Genomic DNA, 23,398 nt, shown 5'->3' with positions numbered 1-23,398 from the left:
GTTTTATTTGATCGATCGGGGCGCTAATGAACTTTGCTTGAATTTTCTTAAACGTTTGAACGAAAGAATTACGTAGATAAGCGAAGGGTGAGTATGTGCCTGGTTAAAGATCGAAATCGGAGAAAGTTTTATAAAATTGCAGAAAATTTTAGTTTAAAACGAAAAAAAATTCTAATGTTACATTTTGACGATTGAATTCGTGGCTCATTGGAGATATCGATAAATTCTATTTAAACTTTGAGATGTTTAGGTGAAAAAGTGAAAAGTGAATTGGTAGTGAACCTCTAAAGAACACTGAACTTCACTATTATTTACTATTTATTTATTAGTTTTGAACAATTTAGTTGAAGTTGAAGATTCTGAAATTGTAATATTTCACCGATGAGTTGTTAAAACATAAAAAATTTGGAGAAACCTTGGACGATATTGCAAGCTACAAAGCGATGTTTAGTTTACAACATGTTAATACAACACTTCGATTAAAACAGATGTATTTCCATATCAAAATCACGAAAAATAATCTATGAATTTACGGTTCTCAGTCACTGGCAGTTATCCTTTCAATTTAAGAAACAGAGAGGTGAAATATGGCTTATGTGAGTTTAATGAACGATGGATACAATTTATCGTGACATTAAAATTTCAAGGAAACGTGTCCTTCGACGACGGTTCGAAAAATCGTGAATACGTAAAATGCTCTTAACAATGCCTCGAGGAACATTCTCAACCTGTGCTTTCAGAGGAGATTAATTAGTGCCAGCTATTTTAAACGCGGACAGAAAACGGCATCACCCAAGGCGCATGCTTTTCTGAAAATAGAACTCGTTGCATTTTTATACCAAGCTTTACATCCTTTCCTTTTTCTGCCTCTACAATAACATGCACCTTTATCATTTCCTTTCAAAAACTAAACTTGTAAGATTCTTATCATAAAACTCGTTACGAGAGAAGTTTTATAAATTAATTTTATCTCTGATTGCGAATATCAGTGGCATAAGTGGGATAAAACAATTTGTTCCTTGCAAGAAATATCGCTACGTAAAAATATTAATTGAAACGTAAAAAATTATTATTTAGATAGAATTAGTATGATTTTATATTGTATAAATAAATCGTGGATGTTCGTGGATCTATCTTAATGTTACTATGTGAAGCAACTTCGCTTTATATTTTTCCTAGTTTATAAATCCGATACATTCTACATTCTCAACAAATTTCCCAGTTTTTGCTATAAATAACGGCTAGTAACAAATTCGTGCAAATTTTGGAATCCTTATCTTACCATTTTTCTTCTTAATAATCCCAGGCAATTTTAGACACAGCGGATTAGGCGACTCTTTTTTATGTTTCCTGTAGATACTTTCGTGGTGACTTTTGTTCCAGTTGGTAACCGCGACCATTCTTTTTCTCCTCCAGTATAAAAGTACTCGCAAGAATTAAAGTATAGCAAGAAAGAAAATAGAGAAAACTAAACGGTTTCGTGCAATTAATTGAACCACATAGACATCGTCACCGCATATCGAATTCCGCATATCAAATAAATCGTTTCTGCTGGCACGCGTATTTTTCTGCACGATTCGAGGCAGCTCGAACGGCTTTATTTGACATCTTAAAAGAATTTCATTCAATATCCTATCGAATAGATCAGGATCGTGTAAATAGCACTTGTGAAAACGTCTTGCAGACTATTTACCTATCTACGTTTTTTTATTGCTTTATAATTAATAAAAAATGCTTGTAAAAACTATTCGATTCATAAATATACGATTCTCACGTAATATAGTTCAGACACAAATACAGATTTGGTTGAATGTAGAATACAAAACAAAAGGAAATATCCCAAAATTTCCTATGTCGATGCACACCTAACCGAAATCGTTATGACCACTTATGATCCAACGATCTCAGCCGTGTATTACATCCGTGGACATCGATCGATTATTCCCTGCCATAACGACATATAACAACATAACCTAACCCAAAGCAAACACCACAGACATCTCCATGAACCATTAACCAATAACGAACGTACCACGCTTCTCTCGGAAGCAGCGACCTAAAATTATCCGAATTACGAAATTGTTAAACTGCGGGAGTCCATTAGCCAGGCAGACGAAATCGTCTCGAGTTTCGAAGCAAATGAAGACCGAGCTGAGAGTAACTTAACAAGGGGATTCCGAGCAGACGACTGTGGTCAGCCACGAAAACTGGCAAGGGACGAGAGAGAAAAAAAAAGGAAAGAAAAAAATGAGGGAACGAACAGGGAAGACAAATTGCGTGGCGAAGAGAGAAGCTGTAGTTCCTGGCCCTGTACGGAACAGTCAGGACGAAGTCGGGGACGTGAATTAAAAGGAAATTCGGCTGCAACGTGCAGAATGTTGCCGTTGAAACGAGCTCGTTGCCCTCGTCGAATTGGACTCTAATTAGAAGGATTCGAACGAACAGGCAAGAATTCTCGCAGGCGAGAGGATAACACACGATCCATTGTCGCTTTCTTTATCACTCATTGGGCTTTATTTTCCACCCAGAACGATTGTAACAGCAGGTCCTAATGATTCTTCAACCTTGTTCTCTTTTAGCCTCTTATGGAAAACAGTGTGTTTATTCTACCATGTATGTTCCATCTGCTTGTGGAAATTGTATTGTTATCGCCGAGCTCGTTGATGGTATGGAACGTCGTACGTGAATTTTAATTAGGCGTGCAATGAACTTTCGATCGCGGGAAGAGAAGATAGTAGATGTAAAAAATTGATCGAAGGTAGGACTGGATTGCGTGGATTATTGTATATCGTTGTACGTATAAACTAAAAATTAGCGAAATACTTTTCTTTCTTACAAATACCTCAGAAATTTTATAATCTCGAATATTCTTTGTTTCATAAAGAATGAACACTATCAACTTGTAGTTTTAAATATATTAAAAGGTAGAAGTTTGTGAAAAAGAAATATGTATATCCCCATTTTTGTCAGTAAAATTCTACAATGGTCTTGTCAAGAATCTCTACATGTTTTTTAATAACCACAGAGACAAAGAATCTGAAAGCAGTTATTTTGATCGTTTCGATGGTACGAGTTTCAAGAAGACGAAAATATACATATCTATCTAGCTACCAAGAAAAAAGAATAAATATGCAGTAACTTGACAGGAATTTTACCTCATTTAAAAGTCCACATCTGTAATTGCACACCTAATTAATCCATTCCCTTTAAATGCATTCAGCTTCTTCCTATACGTCTCGTTTTTGCGCATTTTTCATAAATTCTCAGATTCCATCTATCAGGAAAAACGAAAGAGAACCATCGTCAATGACAGAGAACGATAAATCATTCAAAGATACTTCTTCTCCGGAACCCTTATTTTCTCAGATTCTCACACGTTTACCTTCCACTTTGGCGACGTGTCGTGGACAATTTTCGTGAGTTCCCCTTACGGCTACATTAAGCGGCGTGGAATTGGCCGACGGCGAGGGGAAAAAATGGAACAAAGCCGGGCTTTCGTTTATACGTCCTACGCGTACTGGCTCGTTTTAATTCCGTCCGCCGCTTAACGGGCATGCAAGATTACGTGGCCGCTCGAAGAAAAGTCCATGAACGTTTTGTCCTGGCGGAAATCCGACGGTCACGTGTTCTCTGCAGGACTGTGGCCTCGTTCTCCCAGCGAATTTACTCGCGTTACGGAATCTACTTAATGGACCGTAGATTATTTCCCGGGAAACCGTACGAATTATCGCTGTTAATTCTGACCCGGTCGCCTGTCGACGATGGAGAGAAAGAAATTATCGTTACGGAAGGAATTAGAAATGGCTGTAAGGAATCAGATATGTGCGACAGAGTGGATGAAAGAGTGGATAAGTGGATGTGGAAGAGAATTAAGTAATAGTATAATAGAAGTAATATAAAATGAAATCCAGGTACTTCCTTATTTTTGACACTTTAATTATAAATTTCAAGAATTAGGAAATCTGAAATGATTTCATTTTCTATTATTGTCACATTTTCGGGATAATTAATTTTTTTAATATTGTAAACGACAATTCTTAACATAAATCTTGATGAGTATAATGTTCCTAAATGCGCGATTTATTTAGTAATTTATGACTGACAACGTATACGAAGGAATAAAGGTATGGATAAAAGAATAACCAAATGATTAAAAATAGATTTAAAGTGATTTAAAGAAATAATTAAGCTGCGTAAAAATAAATCAACCACGAGCAAATTAACGATTACTTTGTAGGAAGAGTAGTAATGTATGTAAATTATGAAATCACGATGCATTCGCGTTGCTCCTCGTTAAAATTTCAAAACCGCGAGAAAAATGTACTAGCTGACGTGTCACTGCTCTTATGAAACTGTACCTTGCAAATCTTTGTAAAAATTGCGTGAGACTGTTGCGTGTGCTATAAAATAAACGAAATGCTGTGCATACAAATAGGATACAGGTACATTACGTACGGTAAAACTAGAAACACTTACCAGACGAGCTTTAAAGATTTGAAATCTTTTGCAAGTCTGAGAGGAAACGAATGCGTTGAAAGTTTAATGCGATTTTCCCAGATCGAAGATGAATGTTATGAATTTTATGAATGCATAGATGCGAAAGGTATGATTGAAAACGGAACGTTGCGAGAATTACTTGATTTTCGTCTATTCTTTACGCCGAAAGTTCCGTTCAAGTATCCAGAACACGAAAGGCTCTCTAAACATTCGAGAGTTTCTGTGTGCTTATCGATTCCAGGAATTTTAACAATTTCGCGAATATCGACGGTATCGAGGATATTGTAAATGCCTCTTCTTGTTCGATATTATTAAACCCGACTGTTGAATTTATTAATAAACAATAATGATATTGGTAAATACGAAGGTCAAATTATTTTTTATGCCAAATGAGTTTATAGAATTGATTGTTTAGTAAATAAATTCTTGATCAGTCAAGATAAAAGACATTCTAGTAAAAGGATACGATGATTATTCCGCATTGTAATGCCAGTTTTCCGAGTGCTCTTAATTTTCATTAAAAATAACTAAACAAAAATTAATACACTTAAATTAATTGAAGCATAAACGATAGAATTTTTGTTTACACAATTTTGAAAATGTACAAATGTTTTTAACACAATTAGAATTAGGCTTTTATTGATATATGTAGGAACATGATCGGGGTTAAGTACTTGTCTTCGTTATGTCACTTTAATTGTAATCATTTATACGTATATAATATTGCAGATACCCAAAATAACGCTTATTTAAAACATCTTTTGAAAAAATGTTATTGAGAAACAATTAATGTTTATTCGAGTGAAAGTCAGTTATCAATAAATTTCAAGTAAATTTCTAAAAAAAAAACGAAAAGATTAGAAAACATTAATTTATAATTGTTCTCATTACGAATAATCCCTTATGAACGATTAAAATTTTTTTAGCTACCAGTAATCATTATGGATGACGGAAATTTAATTGATTTGATTATCAGTAATCAATATAAATGATTATTAATCATATACATTTAAGGAAATTTTTAAGGAAATTACAAATTTTACTCAAATCAATTTTAGAAGAATCAATACAAATTACATCAAATAAAGCAGCAACTACAATATACTTTTCGCGACACGAAGTTTCTTTACTTCAAACGTACCAAATTTAAACAGTGAACCAATCACATGCACAGTTCAAAAAATGTCACTCTTTACTTCCCTTTCCAATCACATTTTATCCAACTTGCCCAAACGAGTCTACCTTTAAAATTCGCAAGCTTCTGCCGAATTCGTCGTAAAATCTACAACGAGATTCTTCGACTCCCACGCAATTTCGTCGATAACTTATTATTTACCCTGCGAATTTCGCCCTGCTTGTGTGCGCGACTCGTGCTCGCACGAATCAGCATCATACGAAATTAAATACCCTTCGGACCCGAGCATTTCAGCTCGTAGCGGATAAACAAGGTTTCAAAGGCTATCGAAAGGAGAGGGCCTTTTGAGCCACGAAGACACAGTGCGTTCCGGTGGAACAAACAAACGGAAAAGCTTAAAATCGATGCTCGACCGGATGGAATCCCTCCCCCATCCAGTTTGACGAGGCAATCGAGAAAAAGAGAGATACGAAGGGAACCGGCCAATAGGTACACAAAGAGCCGCACTTTTATTCCAACACGCCTGGTATAAATATTTTAGCATTTGTTGTCTGACATCTTGTTAGTCGAACCTGCAATATTTTTGTCCGAGCGGAGAAATGCATTCTTCTGTTAGTCACGGTCGTTCCACGGACAAAATTTTTCCCCGGTGTTGCGCGAAAAAAAGGATTGACAAGAAGAGGTGCGCCATCGTTCTCGTCGCGAGATAGTGGGATATATTTGTCGATCTAATGGACCGACCGGACCGACGGAACCGCTATATCAAACAAATATTCCTGGAAATTCCGTGTTTCGCGAGATGACCGTCTTTTGTTCCGAATCTACGAGACTACGAATCGAAAGCTTTCAGTCCCGAGCAGTTGTCGCGTTTCCTCGCGAATTTTTCGACCTTCCCTTTCGTTCGAACGAACAGACACGGAAGAAAGTTTGTAACGAACTTGGAAAAACGAAACGATAGAAATTTTCTACCCTTAGAGACGATGAGATCTGGAACCTGTTATCGTTTGAAAACAAGATAACACAGAGATGATATTTGAAAAGGAAATTTAAATTATTGTTTTAGTCTTTTAAATATTTCGGGAAAATATTTAAAGAATTCTTTTGGATGGGTGGAGAAACGTATGTATTAATAGATATATTATATGGTTTTTAAGTTTTCATTTGTTGGTTCTTCTTCAAAGACGTGTGATAATGTAAAAAATTGGGCACATTTATGGAAATAATTTTCAATATACATTCAACTAAATATTCAAAATATTCGACTAATATCATTAGGTTATAGATGGCTTGTAATAGTTTGAGTCAATTTATTTATGTAATTTCATGTTTGTTTGTATTCTTTATCGTGATAAAAACATTAATGTTGTTTACTGTAGATTATAATTGTTATGTATCATTTAACGACACAAATTGAAGAAAGGTGCCATTTTTTAATTTCATCGAAACCATAGGTCTATGAAATACAACGTTAACTCCATTTGAAATGGAAATAAGAAAAAATGCACGCAACAAAGGATATTACTCAATTAATTTCAACGTACGGAAGGTGAAGTGAACGCAAAAATGGATCTACATTCATGTAATTATCTTAATTATACAAATATTCTATTCAGTAATAACGTTTACATCGAAAAGCCGTCCTAATTACGTTAATATTATAATCTAGCTCTGATGAAAGACACAAATTTCATTTTATGCATCGTCGATGTATGATTCTTGAAACGAGACACGGAAAAAAAAAACAACATTGCTCTCGCCCAGAGCTTTTTCATTTCTTGCTCCCTCTTGCTCTTTCTCTTTCTAAGTGAAAGGTACGTTGAAAAAAGAAATCTTCCCAACATCCTAGGTTTACAAGCTGATCCAACTAAAAGAAAAGTGGTTAAGTCACGAGGCAGCCGCTCAAAGGAGTTTGAAGTTGAATAAATAACGCAGAGGAAATGTAAAGAAAACAGGGTAAAAGAAACAAAGCTCCGTAATTAATTAAATTTCTGAAGCATGGAAAAATCTTCTTGGGTAAACGAAGGAAAACGCCAATAATTCACCAACGTAGACATTTATCCTGATACGATTTTCTAATTTTAACTTTGACTTTTATCCTCATACGATTTCCTAGTTTTAAACAGATCTACCTTTGTCTGCGATCATTTTTCTCCATAAAGAAATCTTTCGTATAAAATAATATTTGATAAAAATAAATAAAAAATAATGTAAAACGATTTCATTTCGTATGCTGAAAAGAGAGAGGATCGAGAATAATTTGATTAATCTTAATCGTTGCAAAGAATGGTCTCTCGTAATTCGAGCCTACCAGATCGATGTTACTTCCTGTCGTTTGCTTAAGGAAACGAAACTTCTGAACACGACTCTGCGACTGTTAATCTAGATGCAATCAGTCCGCTGTAAAATTGTAGAGCCGGTTTACTTTGAGAGCCAACGATCCAACCAACTTTCATGAACTTCCACCGCGTCTGCCAGCCCGAGTAATTTCAGTAATTATTCTTTAATTTTCTACCCAAAGAATCCATATTTTCGCAGCGCAATATTCAAACTGCTATAAACTGCTCGTAGCAGAGTTTACGTTATTTGTGTCTAAAGTATCTCTGTGACTTTCAATTCTAATTTTAACGGACGCAAATTTTTAAAACCTTCAACAATACTTGAAGTATTTCATAGGCAAATCTTCTTATTACAAATTCTTTTATTTTCCTATTACAATACTTGATAGGTAAAACAATTTTCTATCTAAGTACCATTTTTTAGTCGTTTCGTTCCAAAATTCCATACATAAAAATATGAATTCGCGTAAATATTCGTAGTCTACTTATGAAAAAAGCAAATTATCTTTCAACATGGTATTACGACCAATATTCTCAAATTCATCGTTTCTCCTGAATTTTATTTTAATGTTGGCCAGAGATCTCTGTGTTCCTCCTAAAATTCTAAAATGCATCGTAAACGGAATCTTGATGAATGCGTGCGTGCACGAAACAGCTAGAACGAATGGGATACGAACAGTTAAGCAGCAATGGTGGTAAAACCAAAAGATGAATTTAGAGGATGAATAGGAAGCGAGAATGGGTGTAAGATCAAGGGAGAAAAGCTCCATTAAAGAGCTTCCTTTTCGTACGCAGCGTCGCATTTCTTTGACCAGGCCAAAAGAAGCTGCAAGAACAAGGATATAAAGAAAGCTTATAAAGTTTTCGAAATTGAAAAGATTATGGCTAGTCATGGCTAAAGATTAAACTCAATCTATGGAGATAATCTATGGAGCAATTTTCTTAATATTTTTCCACCGTCTGTTCTTTTTTCTTTTTTTTTTTTTTTTTTTTGCTATATCTCGTATTTTCCATTTTGCTTCGTTCGCCGGTCTTGCGCGTTTCTCTATTCAAAATTTCAAATTTCTATTTAAATGCTATATTTAGTGCGTGACAGGTTTCCAACTTTTGAAAGGTAACGTCTCACTTCCTCCATTATCCTCAAGACCCTCGGGACTACGATGTTTAATCGAGCCTCGGAAGACATTATCCAACAATTCAGGCATTTCAATATGGAGCTTAAACTTCGGAGAACATGGATTTGAATTTACAATACTATCACAGCGACGTATACGGGATTACGTAGCTGTTACAATTTTGAAGCGAATGCTACTTCTGTAATATCTTGTGATACATTGGTTTTTAACGTATTTCAGAAAGTTTCTGTCGTACATTATACTTACGTAATATCTACGTACACATATGAATAAACGTATGAATATATTTACACATTACACGAATTTCTTCGTTCTTTTTTTTTACAGAAACTTTTTTCGTCCTACGTGAAATGATTGTATGGAAGATTGTTCACTTCTTCCTAAAGTTTTGAATTCTTTTCCCACTTAACCAAATCTGCAACTAATTAAATAGTACGAATCTTTGACTAGAGAAAAGGATAGCATATTACGATATTATATTATAATGATACGAGAAACAGACGATTAACAACGATGATATGAATACTATTCTACGAATAACGTTAAAGGAACGTTCCCACAAATTTGCAGACTCTATAACAAGGAGATTTATAACGAGCCACGCTTGAATCAATTTTGTAAAAATATAAAAGGAGCAAAATGTACGCATTTCCTCGCATTTTATTATTATAACACACCGGTTGAATAACGAGGCGACGTTACAAGGAACAAAAGACACGAAATATCCTGTTGGTGTTCACGATGCCATCGTATATCCCTCTGTTCATTTTTTCTCGTCTCGTGGAAAAATGTCGGGCTCGTGCACGTTAATTCTAGCTAAATCTGTAAAGTCGATACAAACGTTTCGAAGTGCGTGAGTGTAGCTTGAATAATAGAGGGAGATAACGAAGAACAATAACGTAAAATTTTCGTTAATGCAGCTATGCAAGCTGCAAATATTTCTGCATTAAAGAAATCTCATTATAAATTTCGTGTGGTATTTTTATTATGTATGTTTATTTTATTTGTAAACTTTTAGTAAACGTAAATAGAATATTGAAAGATATTTTAGAAAAAATTATGTGGTTTATATTATATACGTAATACTGCTTCGTTTTATTTATGAAGAATTTTTTAAACAGAAATCTAGAAATCTAGTTAATAATAAATAGATAGGAATTACATGAAAATCGAGGTGCATCAGCAGTATATTGTAAAATTATACAAATGACATGATACGAATATCATATTTATGATCATATGATATATCATCGTATCATATATCCACAATATACGTTTATAACGTTATATTTGTTTCAGGGTTATAAATTTATACATTTATTATTTAATTAACGAAAACAGAAAATGACTAAAAAATGATTTATTTGATCATGACACAAATCAAAGTTAACTTGTCTACATTATTTGAAAAATAAAAATTGTTATGTTTTCTCTTTAAAATGAAATTTGTCGAAGCCCGAGAAAAACACGCTTATTTAATTCAGTGAGATATAATACCCTGAACAATGGATGAGCTTTCGTTTTATCAGAGGGACGACGATTTTTGGTTGCGTATTTTCCACTTCATCCGTCCGGAGATTTTCATATTTCATACTTTAAAAGCGCCAAGAGCTTATCGTTCGTGAGTAAACAATCGAAGTTGGTTTTTCGAAGTCACAATCGAACGATCGCTGTGGTTTAATAACGTCGAATCGTTACTGTCGGAATCGAAACGCAGCCGCAGGGATCGAGCGCAAGTAATACGAAGACATTCTCGAGAAAAGTTTTAATTAACCGTCGTTCGATCCACTTTCGAAGGTAACTACATCTGAATTTTCTGCCACGCTAACACCGCGAAGATAACTTTCAACTTCATAAATATAGGCACCGATTCGATCGTATTATTGACCCAGAGCTCAAGTGAAACGAAATTTTTGACGATTACAAAATGAGTCGATGTTTACCCACTGAAGAGATACGTTAACGTAAATTTATAGCGTCTGTTTAGAATGCAACAAATAATAAATTTTTATTTAGAATTTGATCATCTAGACACTAAAAATGTGAAACAGAGTAATACATATAGTCGTTTAATATATATCCTACTGTCAGAAATAGAGATTTTCAAAAAGTTTATACCATGCAAATGTAAATGTGTACCAGTGAAATTTCGAAAAGTTTCCTACAACATACGTGATATATTTTTATAAATATATCGCTGTAATACTCCTACGGAGAAGAGTGATGAAATTAGACATAATACGTATATTCTAGACACAATACAATATTTTAGCACGATAGAGTATCTACATTGCAACAGATAAGATGTGTGTATCTCGCTGAAGAAGTAGCTACGACCCTTTCATCCCTATGCTCGCCCATGTCGGGTATCCACTGCTATACTTAGACGCCTGAAAAGCACAAACCTCATATCGTACGTCGGCAAATATTCATAAGTTAAATATCGTCTCTTCGTAGGAGGCTCAGCACGAGAACTTGTGATATAACACCAGCGTGGTATTACGTTGCACGTGAAAATCCTCAGCTTGTCGAAAGTCATCTCTCAGTCTAATACCTCCACGTATTTCCCTATCTTTTGCCTTCTTTCGCGAAACTTGTTCCTTTTTAGTTCTTAATAAGATTTCTTCTTATCATTCGTTCACTTTTACTTGCTTCATTTTGATGGATATCTGTTTTTGTGAATATAATTAGATCTCGTCGTGCCGGTATTCTAAACTTGTATTTTGATACGATTTGCAGTATTCAAATTTTTCTAGGCAATTTTACTTGTTTCTAATAGTAACGAGGTATTATAGTTTCTGATGTCTGGGTTTTTAGTCATTATGAAAATTCTTTTACAGACTTCCGAACAAATTTTTATTAAAGGAAGAAAATATAAACCAGCTTCTAATTTTCTGTTTTATTTTCTATTCCACGAACCAGGAGTATTAAAGATGATTTCATCCCTTCAAGCTTTATTGTACAGTAGATGTTGGTACGATCTTGTAGCTTTACAAATACACCTACTATAGACACACCCACCATACAAGGGACGAAATAGAAAGAAATAGAAATCCGTTTCGCTCCTTAAGAAATAATTTACTTTGGATATTTCGAATAGTTTCGCATATTCCATGCATTCCGTATATTTTTGACTCTTTAAATTCCTCCCAAATGTACAAGCACTCACAGCCTAGTAACATCTTCTGAAAAAATAATCAACGAAGCAGTTATCTATCTGAATCTACCATCGTCCTCAATATCGTCTTTCTCTTTCAACTCTAACCTTCCCAGAAGATGAAGCACAAGCACACGAAACAGGTACACCGCATCATTGGATTTCACAGTAGGTTCCAACGGTGGCTTTCAAGCATTATCAAAATGGTACAAAAAATGCCTTGCTCCTGCCTTCTACCTTTACACCTATACTTTATACCAACATTCTATTCTCTTTTCTCTTCGTGCCAAGGCAAAATAACTCGAAACTGTACGCGCGTGTCAGCACTTTATCCGGTTCGGCTGCGAGAGCTATCGTCGAGAGTATATCAGAGGGTGTTTTCGCACAAGCGACAGTCAGCTCGTGAAATGACTTCGCCAGCCGGCTTCGCGGTATTCCTAGGGTGGGAAGTCCGCCTCGAGTTCCTCGAGATCCTGTCGAGCGCTTGAAATTACCGGGATAAGTGCTCGCGTCGGAATCAACATCGAAATATTTCTTTGAGCTACAAACCGCTATTCTAGCTGAGAAAAGCCATCGTTTTTCCAGCGCTATCCCACCTGTGTTTTCCTTTTATTCTCCTAGCGAGGTTCATCTAAAGAGTTAAAACGTTGAAGTTACAGGTAATGGTAGGAGAACACGTGTTCCAAATTGGTCGAACGTTACGGTTTTCTCTTTATTTCGACATTTTTCGAAACTTTTTCAATGGAAATAAGATTTTTAAGTATACCAGGTTGCGAGTCTCGTAACATGGCGCACTTAAAAAATTCGTAAGTTATTCGCAGCGCGACAAAATGTTCCAAGCTGAAAATATTAGTCTCTGAGAATTACATACAGTACTGTGATCGATTTGTTCTTTGCTTTTTTATCGTGATATAACGGTTATTTTCAGTATTTTTAGATGCAATGCTTTTCTACTGCATTTCTGTATTTTTTCTTATATTCGGATAAAGCACCAAATTTTACGTTAGAAGATACTGTACGAAATGAGGCAAGAGATTAATAATCACAGATATATTCTCGAATTAATTATTTCAAAAGGATATGAATTACTGGGCAGCGAAGAGTTTGCATTGGTTTCGTGAAATTGTCCACCAACATAGGTGGAATCTGAATGTTTGCAGCGACATAAATAACAAGGTTTACCCACCGTTTCCTAGAAATAGACAAAAGGAAAACGAGTGAAGAACATAGTACTATCCTATAGCGTAGCATTTTATGGGTAAAGAGTTTGAAATATTTAGGTGAAATTGTACGACAGTCGATAAAGCGTTTGTTGTAAAAAATGTTTGGCGATGAATAAAGTTGGACCGAGGTAGAGGTTTAGTTAAATCGTTGTAATAGATTCGAAATAAACTGGGATATTGGTTTTCCATTACGATATTTCTATCCGCCGCAATATGGTGTCGCTGGTCAAATAAAATTCGATGTTTCATGTTATTGGAAGGTGATATTACGTCTTCTGGAAAACTGCCAGTTATTAGCTATGATGTAGCATTGGGAATAAAGATTCAATGTGTTTCAGAATGTCCTGATCGTCTAGATCTGTCTGTTGCAAATCGGAAAACTATACTAAAGACTAACGTTTATAGCTTGAAATAATGTCGATCTATAAAATGTAAATTCCAATCAATGTCGTTATATTTCATAAAATTGTACGATCTAAGTGGAAGAAATGGTAACAAAAAGAAGCTTTAATCCTTGGTATTCTGTTTCATAGCCAAAGAATTCGTGTTAGCGAAAGAATTCGATACCGTAAATTGATTGAAAAATATTAGAAATGAAACTTTGCGTTAATGTTGAGTCTTACCGTGTTAAGTAGTTAATATTAAAAGACTAGAAAGCTAAAACTTGCGACACAATTTTCTCTATTCACCATTTTGTATTATAAGCCCTCTCTTTCAGAAACTTCCTCAATTTGTCTTTTATTCTAACTTTCTAATTTAAATTACATCTCGTCGTTAGGAAAGTAATTCATGTTTCAGTATAATAAAATTTTACAACCTTGTCTTTCGTTCTTTCAAGTATCATCTTTAAATTTGACACGCGTTCTCCACGGAAAGTTTTCTCGTTCGGTAAAATGTCTTCATTCTAGAAGCATGAAACTTGCACGAAGACAGCGTGGTTATTGTCAATTTTCCAAATTGCTCGGAGAAAACAGCAGAACGCGAGCCGAAGATAACACACGTACGAGAACGTTTGCGAAACTGCAGCTACACGTTGCAACGCGATCCGATTTCGAATTACGTTTTTGATCAAGCTGAACCATTTGGCGTTGCTCGCGAGTTTCAATCGAAGATTCAACTTCGTGAGAAACTTCGATTACGCGAAAAAATAGAGAGACTCTGGTCCTGGATACGATACAAAATTCCATTTCACGATGTTCCTGAGAAAACGAAAGAGCCAGTGGGCACTCAAAATGTTTGCAAGGAATCTAAGTTTCGAAAATTACACGGACGATCACGCAACGCGTATTGGAAAAGACGAAAATCTAGGTATTCGTGACGTATTGCGAAAGTTTCGCCAACTCTTCCTAGAATGAACTAAGTTTCAAGATCCTGCAACGAGTTTCCTTCCTAAGATCAGCCTGAATTAGGTAACATCGCGAGGCGACTTACGTTTGCGGCGAATAGCTTTTACTTTTGTAGAAACAATTTCTTAAATCGCATTTTATTTACACGCAAAAGCTTAATAATTGTACTTGTGCGTGTATGTCTTCTCTTTCTGGGTTTTACGACAATAAGTTGACTTTATAATTATAATGGGTTTTATTAATTATAATAATTTGCTATAATTTTCATGGTGTTTGATACTCGCAGTTCATTAAATGACAGATGTAAAGTGAATTATGAAGAATATGATGTTGCCCAGTTTTCAAAGAAATATCCATCTTGTCAAGAAAGTGTTGGAGTGTGTGAACGGTGCATGAAAAATCGACGTATAAAATTAGATGTCTTGAATCTTCCTACGCTCTTTTTTGGATAATACAACAAGTACTAAATAAGGTACAATTTAATTAATCGTTCTACATTTCGTGGATCATATCCGATTCGATAGTTCAACAGTTTTTTACTTCTGAAAATAAAATGGAAGAATTATTAACGATATATGTACACGACAGTTCCCATTACAATTTTGTGTACGAAAATCTTCTCGCAACGTCGTTAAAAATCTTATTGTTAAACGTTGGAACCAGGCTGAGTTTGACGTCCAAAAATTTGACAAACGCCGCAGGATTAATGCCAGCAAAGGATCAATCAAAAACTTGCCTGAAAGAGGGTGTTTCAAAAAGTAACACAGCTTCCTACAGAGAGCAAAAAATTCCCACGTTTAGAAAGCCCCGAGTCGATCGAAAGAACAACAGCAAAACGCTGTCACCGGGAAGTATCGTGAAAACAAAGCGTGATTTATTCGAAAACAGAATAGTCGACGTCAAGTTGTGACGTTGAAGAACCGAGGGCCGGAAATTGCTCTTCAACCGCAACGAGGCGTATTCACGTTACAAAAATAGCGATAACCACGGCGCGAATGGAAAGCGAGGGGAGGGAGTGAATATTACAAACTGTCATGAACCGACGGAAAACTTGCCGTGGCTGTTGCTAAAGTGGACGAAGTTATTCATCCACCACGGGACAAAATTATTTCTCGAGATCAGCACGGCCTGGCTGGAATTGCCGGCGTGCAATTCGTTGCTGAGGCTTGCGGTCGTGCTCGAAACTCTCCTGTAAAATGGCGCAAGGTAGACTGCTACACGACGAAGAGACGAAACTGTGACGAAGGAACGACCGATGGTAGAGAGGAGCATATGTCCTTTCAGAATCGGTTACCTTCCTTTAATTACGTATAGTCGGAAGCTTCCATTACCCATTCCTTGTTATTCTCCCTTGATATTTTTACTCCTTATCGTCAGACAGTAAGTACATATTCTGCATCGTTTGAAACGTTCTTACCGGTTCCAGTTAGTAAGATATTCCTACTAGCTAGTAGGCTATCTAGGAGGAAAATCCTTTGAGTTTGAGAGCTAATGGAAAGTTCATCTCGAGGGTAACGATGTAACGGGAAGAGTTTCGGGAATGGGATCTTCCGTCGGTCGGTGCCAATTAAAATTTCACCCAAGGACTGCTCTTGGTGTCGATTACTGACGGTGATGAAGACATTTGCGTCTTGATGGTTGGGCTAATCGAAATGCGGCTGAGACAGAGAAAGAGGAAGAGAGAGTATGTTCGAACGATGTGTCGTGAGCGAATGGAAACGATTATTTTAAACAGCATTTTGATACACGAAGGAAATGTTTGCATGTTTGGTATTTTATCGTTTTACCGGAATTTGGTATTTTAGAGAAAAGTTTAGAGGGAGAAAATTAATTCTATTATATGGGTGAAGAAGATGATCTTTAATGAAACGATTTGTAAATTTGAGCTCTATTAAAATAATTTCTTCCTGAATAAATTGTTCTGGAGAAAAACAGATAATACCATACACACGTACCTACATCTTTATAGCTTTTCAGATTATGCTGCATAAATAAAAAATAATTTACATCTCGTACGGAACTAAAGATGTTCTGTTGTTTTTCAACATAAATATATTCGGTATTTTTGTATTCATTAAATGCAAGGTACAGATTATATAGGGAAAACATGATCAAATTTAACGACCAGATGCTTTTACACGTGAATTTTCATTTCAGCTCGGGCTAACACCAGATGAAAATAAAATACGTGTTACTAAAAATACCTAAATTTTGAAAACGAAAACTACGGAGAACAGGTATATAAAAGTTTGAAAATATAAAATTTCAGAAAATTTTCAACACTGATCCTTTCCTTCATCAGGATTCAAAACTCGACTGAAAATATAAATTTTGAAATGCAAGAAAATATCCAGGATGCATATAATACACACGTATATACAAAATATTCACAGCAAACTACTCACCGCAATATTTATCATTCGAAACAAATCTTCAAAATTCATTTTCATAAAACATACGAATTTGCATAAAATACCCGTAATCTACTCACAACTCCAGAATTGGAAGGTTTAAAAAGATCTATAAAATACCAATAAAAATTATAATTCAAACTCGCAAGTATGTACCTAACGTTATTTCACTTTCGAACGATCATTATCTGGCAGTTTATTATCGATTGGTGGCGATGAGAAGTCTAGACTCGATAATAATACCGGCAACGTTAACGTCCACAATGGTCGAGACGCTCGCGTCAGCCACGCCATTGTTCAACGATTCTCGATCGTAGACATCAACATCGACGACGACGACTACGACGACGACGACGACGACGACGATGACGACGACGACGACGACGACGACGACGACGACGACGAAGACAACGGCGTTGTCATGGTCGTTGGCCTTCTGACTGTTCCGACTCGAACAAAGACCCAAAATCGAATAGCGAAACGATCCTTGCTTCGTATATCTGGCCGACCGGAAGAAGGGACCACCGTGGCATTCAATCGAAAGACAATCGGTCGATTGAATCGGTCGAGGTTAGGAAAACGCGAACCACAACCACATGCTAGCAAGCTCGTGGTTGATTCAATCAATCGACCTGAATCGCGTTTGAGTATTGCTTTGCTTCCCTTCGATCCCTTATAGGGAAGGATGTTGCTTATGGTGCTGCTTCATTTCTTGGATAATGCATACAAGATACGGTGGTTTCCTCATAGCGTAGCTTTCACCGATCATGCGTTTGAGAAAATAGAGGATTTTGGATTTTTGTTAAAAGTAAAATGAAATGAATAGTGATAGCGTGGCGATGAAATAAAATTAGTGTTAATAATACTGATAATTGATTTCATTTAACAGGGAAAGAACATTATGAGCAATGTTAAAATTTTATTTTCATTTGGTAGTGGTATTCGATGTGGAACATTGTGTCGTCGAGAATTTTTCATAGATGCTGATCTTTATAATTAGACTGCTAGAAATGACGAGAGAGACTGAGAGTTTTAACATTATTTTATATCTATGTAATGTTACGTGGTGGCACTCGACCACGAAACTTTCCAAGGGCTTCGCGACACAAAGCGCTGTACCTTCAAAGCGTAAGATCGACAAGCCTAATGTACCATCGATATCCCTACGGTTCTTTCGCCGAATATTCGGAAGAACGCATTCGCGGACATCTAATAAACGCGTGCGTAGTAGGGATATCGAGGGGCAACGAAGAAAGAATCTTCGAACCAAAGATTCATTCTGCCCTGAGCTGCGAAGTGCGAAAGGTTATCATAGTTAGCAAACACAATTAGAGACACGAGATTGTCGACTCTTGTTAGTTCATCGTTAATCGTGAATTGTTAATCGTTAATTGCTGATCGCAAATTGTTGACTGTTGCTTGTTGATAGATCAATAAACTCTTTGTTGGAAATCAAGAGTATTTCTTGTGGGCACCTTCGCCAACGATCACCTCGCGTATAATTATATTCGAGACAAAGGTGCATCATAAATTTGGACATACTTGCTCGATTTTTATTCAACGAATCGTTGAGCGCTGTAGCAGATTGCAGCTTCAAAAAGGGAACGTTAAATGCAAGCAACTAAAGGTAAAACAATTTTGCTCGTGCTTAAAGTTAAAGAAAACGTTAAATTTGAATTTAAAATTAAGAGAAAAATTTCATTCGCGTCTAAATTTAACATTAAGTTTGCGCTACTGTTATTCCCGAGTAATATGTATGTATATACACAATTCGTATGCAAAATCTGAAATAACGAAACTAATCAATATTTGGAATTAAGAAACTAATTCTACAGAAACTAAGTAGAATTAAAGTTTTATTTAAAAACCAACGTTTCATATGGGCCAACTTAAGTAAAAACTGGTATCCAGCCCGTAATGAGAAAAGCAAATGAAAAAAATGAAAAATCAAGAGTGTAAAGAAGGAAAAGATAAGAAGGGTGCAGGTTACACTCTCGACAAGAAGCCCGCAATCCTTGGTTTCCTTTTCGCCCTATTTCCGCCTTCTCATCTGGGCTTTTGCAAGTCAAGAAGACCTTCGATCCGAAACTAAAAGTCGTGCTTACGAAGGGAAGCGTTTTCAATTAAAGCGGCACGTTCATTATGGGTAATTAGGCTAGCTGCGCGAGCAGCTGCACTCCGTACACTCTCTCCGCCACCTATTCGTCTCTATCACGATGCATCATGCGATAACCGAGAGAGTCTGAAGGAAGAGCACGAAGGAAAGCTCTTATCGCGAAAGAAGACGCTCAGTTAAAACTCCCGTGACCTCGAACAGAGGTCTTCTTCTTCTTCTTCTCAAGTCTTCGACGCTCTGAAAGCTTCACAGTGAGTGTTTTACCACCGGCGACCAACTTTTGTTCAACTTGCTTGACACAGAGAGATCCGGCTGCCACGTTTTGAATTGGCCATTATCAAGGTGCAACGTGACAAGTACTTTTAGAAAATAATGGAACGTAAGAGAGGACAATGTAGAAATTCGTTTTGCTACTGACGAAACTCTCTGATATAGAAGATTTGATGTTTCCTCTGTGAGATTATCCTTAGAAATAGCAAGATTATATATATACCGTATATGTGAGCGTTTTAGAAGACGAACCGACGAATTCCACATTTTATAAATTTCCTAATTCCATTTCATAGGTACAGGATAATATTTTTATTGTTAAGAAACAAATGACCTATATTCAGGAGCTCGTTCGCCAAGAAAGTATCATAAATAGAATTTAATCTTAAAGTTAAGATTAATAATTTGTGGAAGACACAATGTTTGTGTTAAAATAATATTCAGTGATATTTATTAAACAGAACTACAGAACCAAATGTATATGAGCGAGTGATATAATTAACAACGTATGCAAGAATTGTTGATTGTTGGCCAGTTACTCTCAGACTAGACTTAGGTAGTGACCCATGATCCCTTAAATACTTTGAACTCCACTCTCTATACAGTAATGAGTATGACCTGCGTAAGTGTCCTGTTCAAATGCCTGTGTGGGTGTCTGTGTAGGAGTTTTTGTGTCTATGCGTGAAATATCGTTGTATTCCAACAATAATGATAAATTCAAAGGAAAATCTAGAAAATCGTGTAACATCATCACTTTTTCTGTGTGTTTTCAATTTGTAGATCGATGCAGCTTCTGAAAATTAACCATACGTATTTTATTATTTATACTTTGAAATTTTCAATAAATGAACAACCATTTTTATTTAATTATGAAGTTCAATTAATTCATCGGATGGTATGGAGAGAGGAAAAAAGATATTCATTATATAAATATTGCTGGACCACAAACACACAACTAATGCTTTGTTTAACAAGGAAAAACACATTTCAACCTATTGTTTATCGCTTAAAATCAGGAGTAAATCCAGTATGAAATATCAGTTGTAAGCAAATACAAGCAAAGTTTGCATTTCGTTTCTCATTTATCACAAATGCAAAGCAAAACCACAATACTGCAGCTCTCAACACATCCAGCTGTATGAAACACTTCATAGCTTTACTTCACGCATCTCTTCAATTTTCGTTTTTCAAACAGTCGCAACATTACCAACTCGAATAAATCTAACTCGTATTACAGCGATAAAAAAAATGCGTCGAGAAACGAACTGTTGGTAAGCGGATTAAAAAATTAAGCGACGAAAAATTCGTCGATTCGCGAGCGTATACCAAAAACAGTGAGAGAAAGAGAGGAAGGGGAGGGAAGGGAAAAAAACGAAAAAATCAGAAGAAAAGAGCGAGAAAGGGAGATATTCAGGACGAGTTTCGCAGCGATGGAAAACTTTGAGAACGTCAGACACGATTAACAAACCGCGAACGTAATTTCGCTAAAAGCCGGAATAACGAGGCACCGGGATCAAGCCGCGACGATCACCAAATTTTACATCAATTACGACACGTACGACGACGATGTTCTCAATTTTCGTTGTAATTAGTTACGGCTCGGCGCCCAGCTCGACCGTGTAACTCGATACGCGAGGGCGATCAATGGAATTTCGTCAGCTAATCGTTGATCGCGCTTTTTCCGAATTCCCATGGCAACCGTTATTGTCGTGATCAGGAAATTTTCATCCTGATTTATACAGGATATCATCAGGTAACTCTAAGTGGAGAACAATCATTAGTTAAAAAGCGTACGTAATAATTTGGAAGACAAATTTTTATAGGACACCGATTTAAAATAGAAAATTACAGTAGAAAATTATTAGTAACTTGATTATTCGACGATGGTGCAGACTTATCAATTTTAAAGTATTAATTGCGAAGAACGGCAAAAGTGAATCATCGTATCATAAGTATCGTAAAATATGTTGCTTTTAGTATATAGTGTAACACAATCCTGCAATTGAAACATTTTTATAGTTCAATATTAATTACGAAATAATACGTTCGGTATAATATTAACTCTATCTGCCAAAAGCATATCCAGAAGTTCGATCGTTGTATTAGTATAATTTGACAAAATCGATGTTTTCATTTTCTGAAATTATTCAACGACTAATCTAATTAACCCACTAAATATTTCCCTCTTTCGTTCGAAATTACATGAAATTATTATAATCGAATTATACATAATTATAATAATATATAGAGTAAAATTGTCGATTCAAATTTATGCGAAGTTAGTTCTCGCGGAAAATTCATTCGCCGAGGAAGTGAAGTTTTATGAGGCATTTCCATTGTTTCGACGTGTTCTTTGCGATGAGGTCGATCGAACAATTCATCCTGCGTCCTTTCTTTTACTGCAATCTGCTGAATAGCAGGAGGAAAGAAATTCCTACGAAGAGGAAGAAGAAGCGCAGGGAGCTCGGATCCGGTTCGAGAAATAAAGAAAACGCCGAATAGATCTTTCCTTTGTAAAAAGAGAATCGGCTGCAAATTCTAGCTGCAGGAGTTTCCTTACCAACGCCCGGTCCTTGCAAAAGCAACGATTTGAACGTGTTATAAAAAAGTTTCGCGTGATCGAGAAGCTCAAGGAAAATATTCTTTCTCGTTGAACAGCCACGCGAGAAACAGAAGATTTTTGTTTCCTCTGATTTAGAAAATGCGATTTTTGCATGATTAATATTAGAAATATGCAATGATTTATAATGCAAAATTGTAATAATCATGCTACAAGGTTTTGCAAATTATTCTACAAAATTGTGGACTTTTATGTTTTTGTAAAAGTGTTTGAATATTTTCTGAAAATCGAGAAGTAGCTACCTTATCCAAGTAATTACTATCTTTTTAGAAACAGTGATATTTCAGTGATTCGAAAAAGCTCGTAAACACTTTAGACCGTTGTCAGACATCGGGAAAAAGTTTTAAGTAGTTGCACGAATAAATTCCGTCGACGACGGTAGAGCTATGTTTTCCTTTTTTTAAACATTGTGATAATTTATCCTTTCTAAAAAGCAAACTTGCAAAAACATTTTGAGCGTTCGCATGAAATGCTACGTACAAATAATTGTAGAAGCAATTAAGTTACCCTCTAAGCATTTTCCCAACAGTTTTCAACAAGTTATTATAATTAAAAATTATATTTACACAGGTACATAAATCTATCGCAAGAGCCAAAATATCTGTGAAAACGAATCATTCGTTTTCTGTAATAGGAATATATCTTCTATGATAGAAAAGAAGAAGAACAAATTATACAGCGAATTACAACGAGTCGTAAGTTTCTCCTTTGAGAGAAACAAAATTTTGGTTATAAAGAATATTCATACTATAATTCCAAATCAAAATTAATCTACCGTCTCAATCAAGCTACGTATTTCTTCTTTTTAGTATCTTTAGTAGTATTTAGTAGTAATAGTATTAATAGTATTAATATTATTAATATAGTAATAGTAGTAATAGTATTTAGTATTAATATTTATACCACACATAAAACAAGCTAATACATTTTATACAATAAAAGACCTGACACCGAACTGAACACGAGACAAACTTAACCAAACAAACAGAACAACGTACAAAAATTCCTTTTTCCACAACTAAAGAATTTGTCACAGAAAAGGACGAGATCATCCGATATATATCGATACAGACAGAAGGAGAAAAAGTGGAGATATTCTCACGAAAGAATAGATATTGAGTTCGTCCTCTGTCTCGAAACTTCTAGCTGTC

At 35.7% G+C, this 23,398-nt stretch overlaps 1 protein-coding gene across 2 annotated transcripts in view; it reads right to left on the bottom strand.

Annotated features, from left to right (window-relative positions):
- Positions 1-23,398, bottom strand: part of LOC132909868 (uncharacterized) — a 679,960-nt gene that overhangs the window by 329,933 nt on the left and 326,629 nt on the right. The window contains exon 5 of one of the 2 annotated variants that reach the window (XM_060965019.1): positions 4,477-4,512. The exons of the other annotated variant lie outside the window; for it this stretch is intronic. Coding sequence (XP_060821002.1) covers positions 4,477-4,512 — 36 coding nt within the window. The remainder of the gene's footprint in view (positions 1-4,476; positions 4,513-23,398) is intronic. 2 annotated transcript variants of the gene reach the window in all.

Source organism: Bombus pascuorum, chromosome 8 (assembly GCF_905332965.1).
Source record: "Bombus pascuorum chromosome 8, iyBomPasc1.1, whole genome shotgun sequence".
Lineage (NCBI taxonomy): Eukaryota > Metazoa > Arthropoda > Insecta > Hymenoptera > Apidae > Bombus > Bombus pascuorum.
Note: the sequence above shows the minus strand (reverse complement) of the source record. Positions and strands in the feature narration are given on the sequence as shown.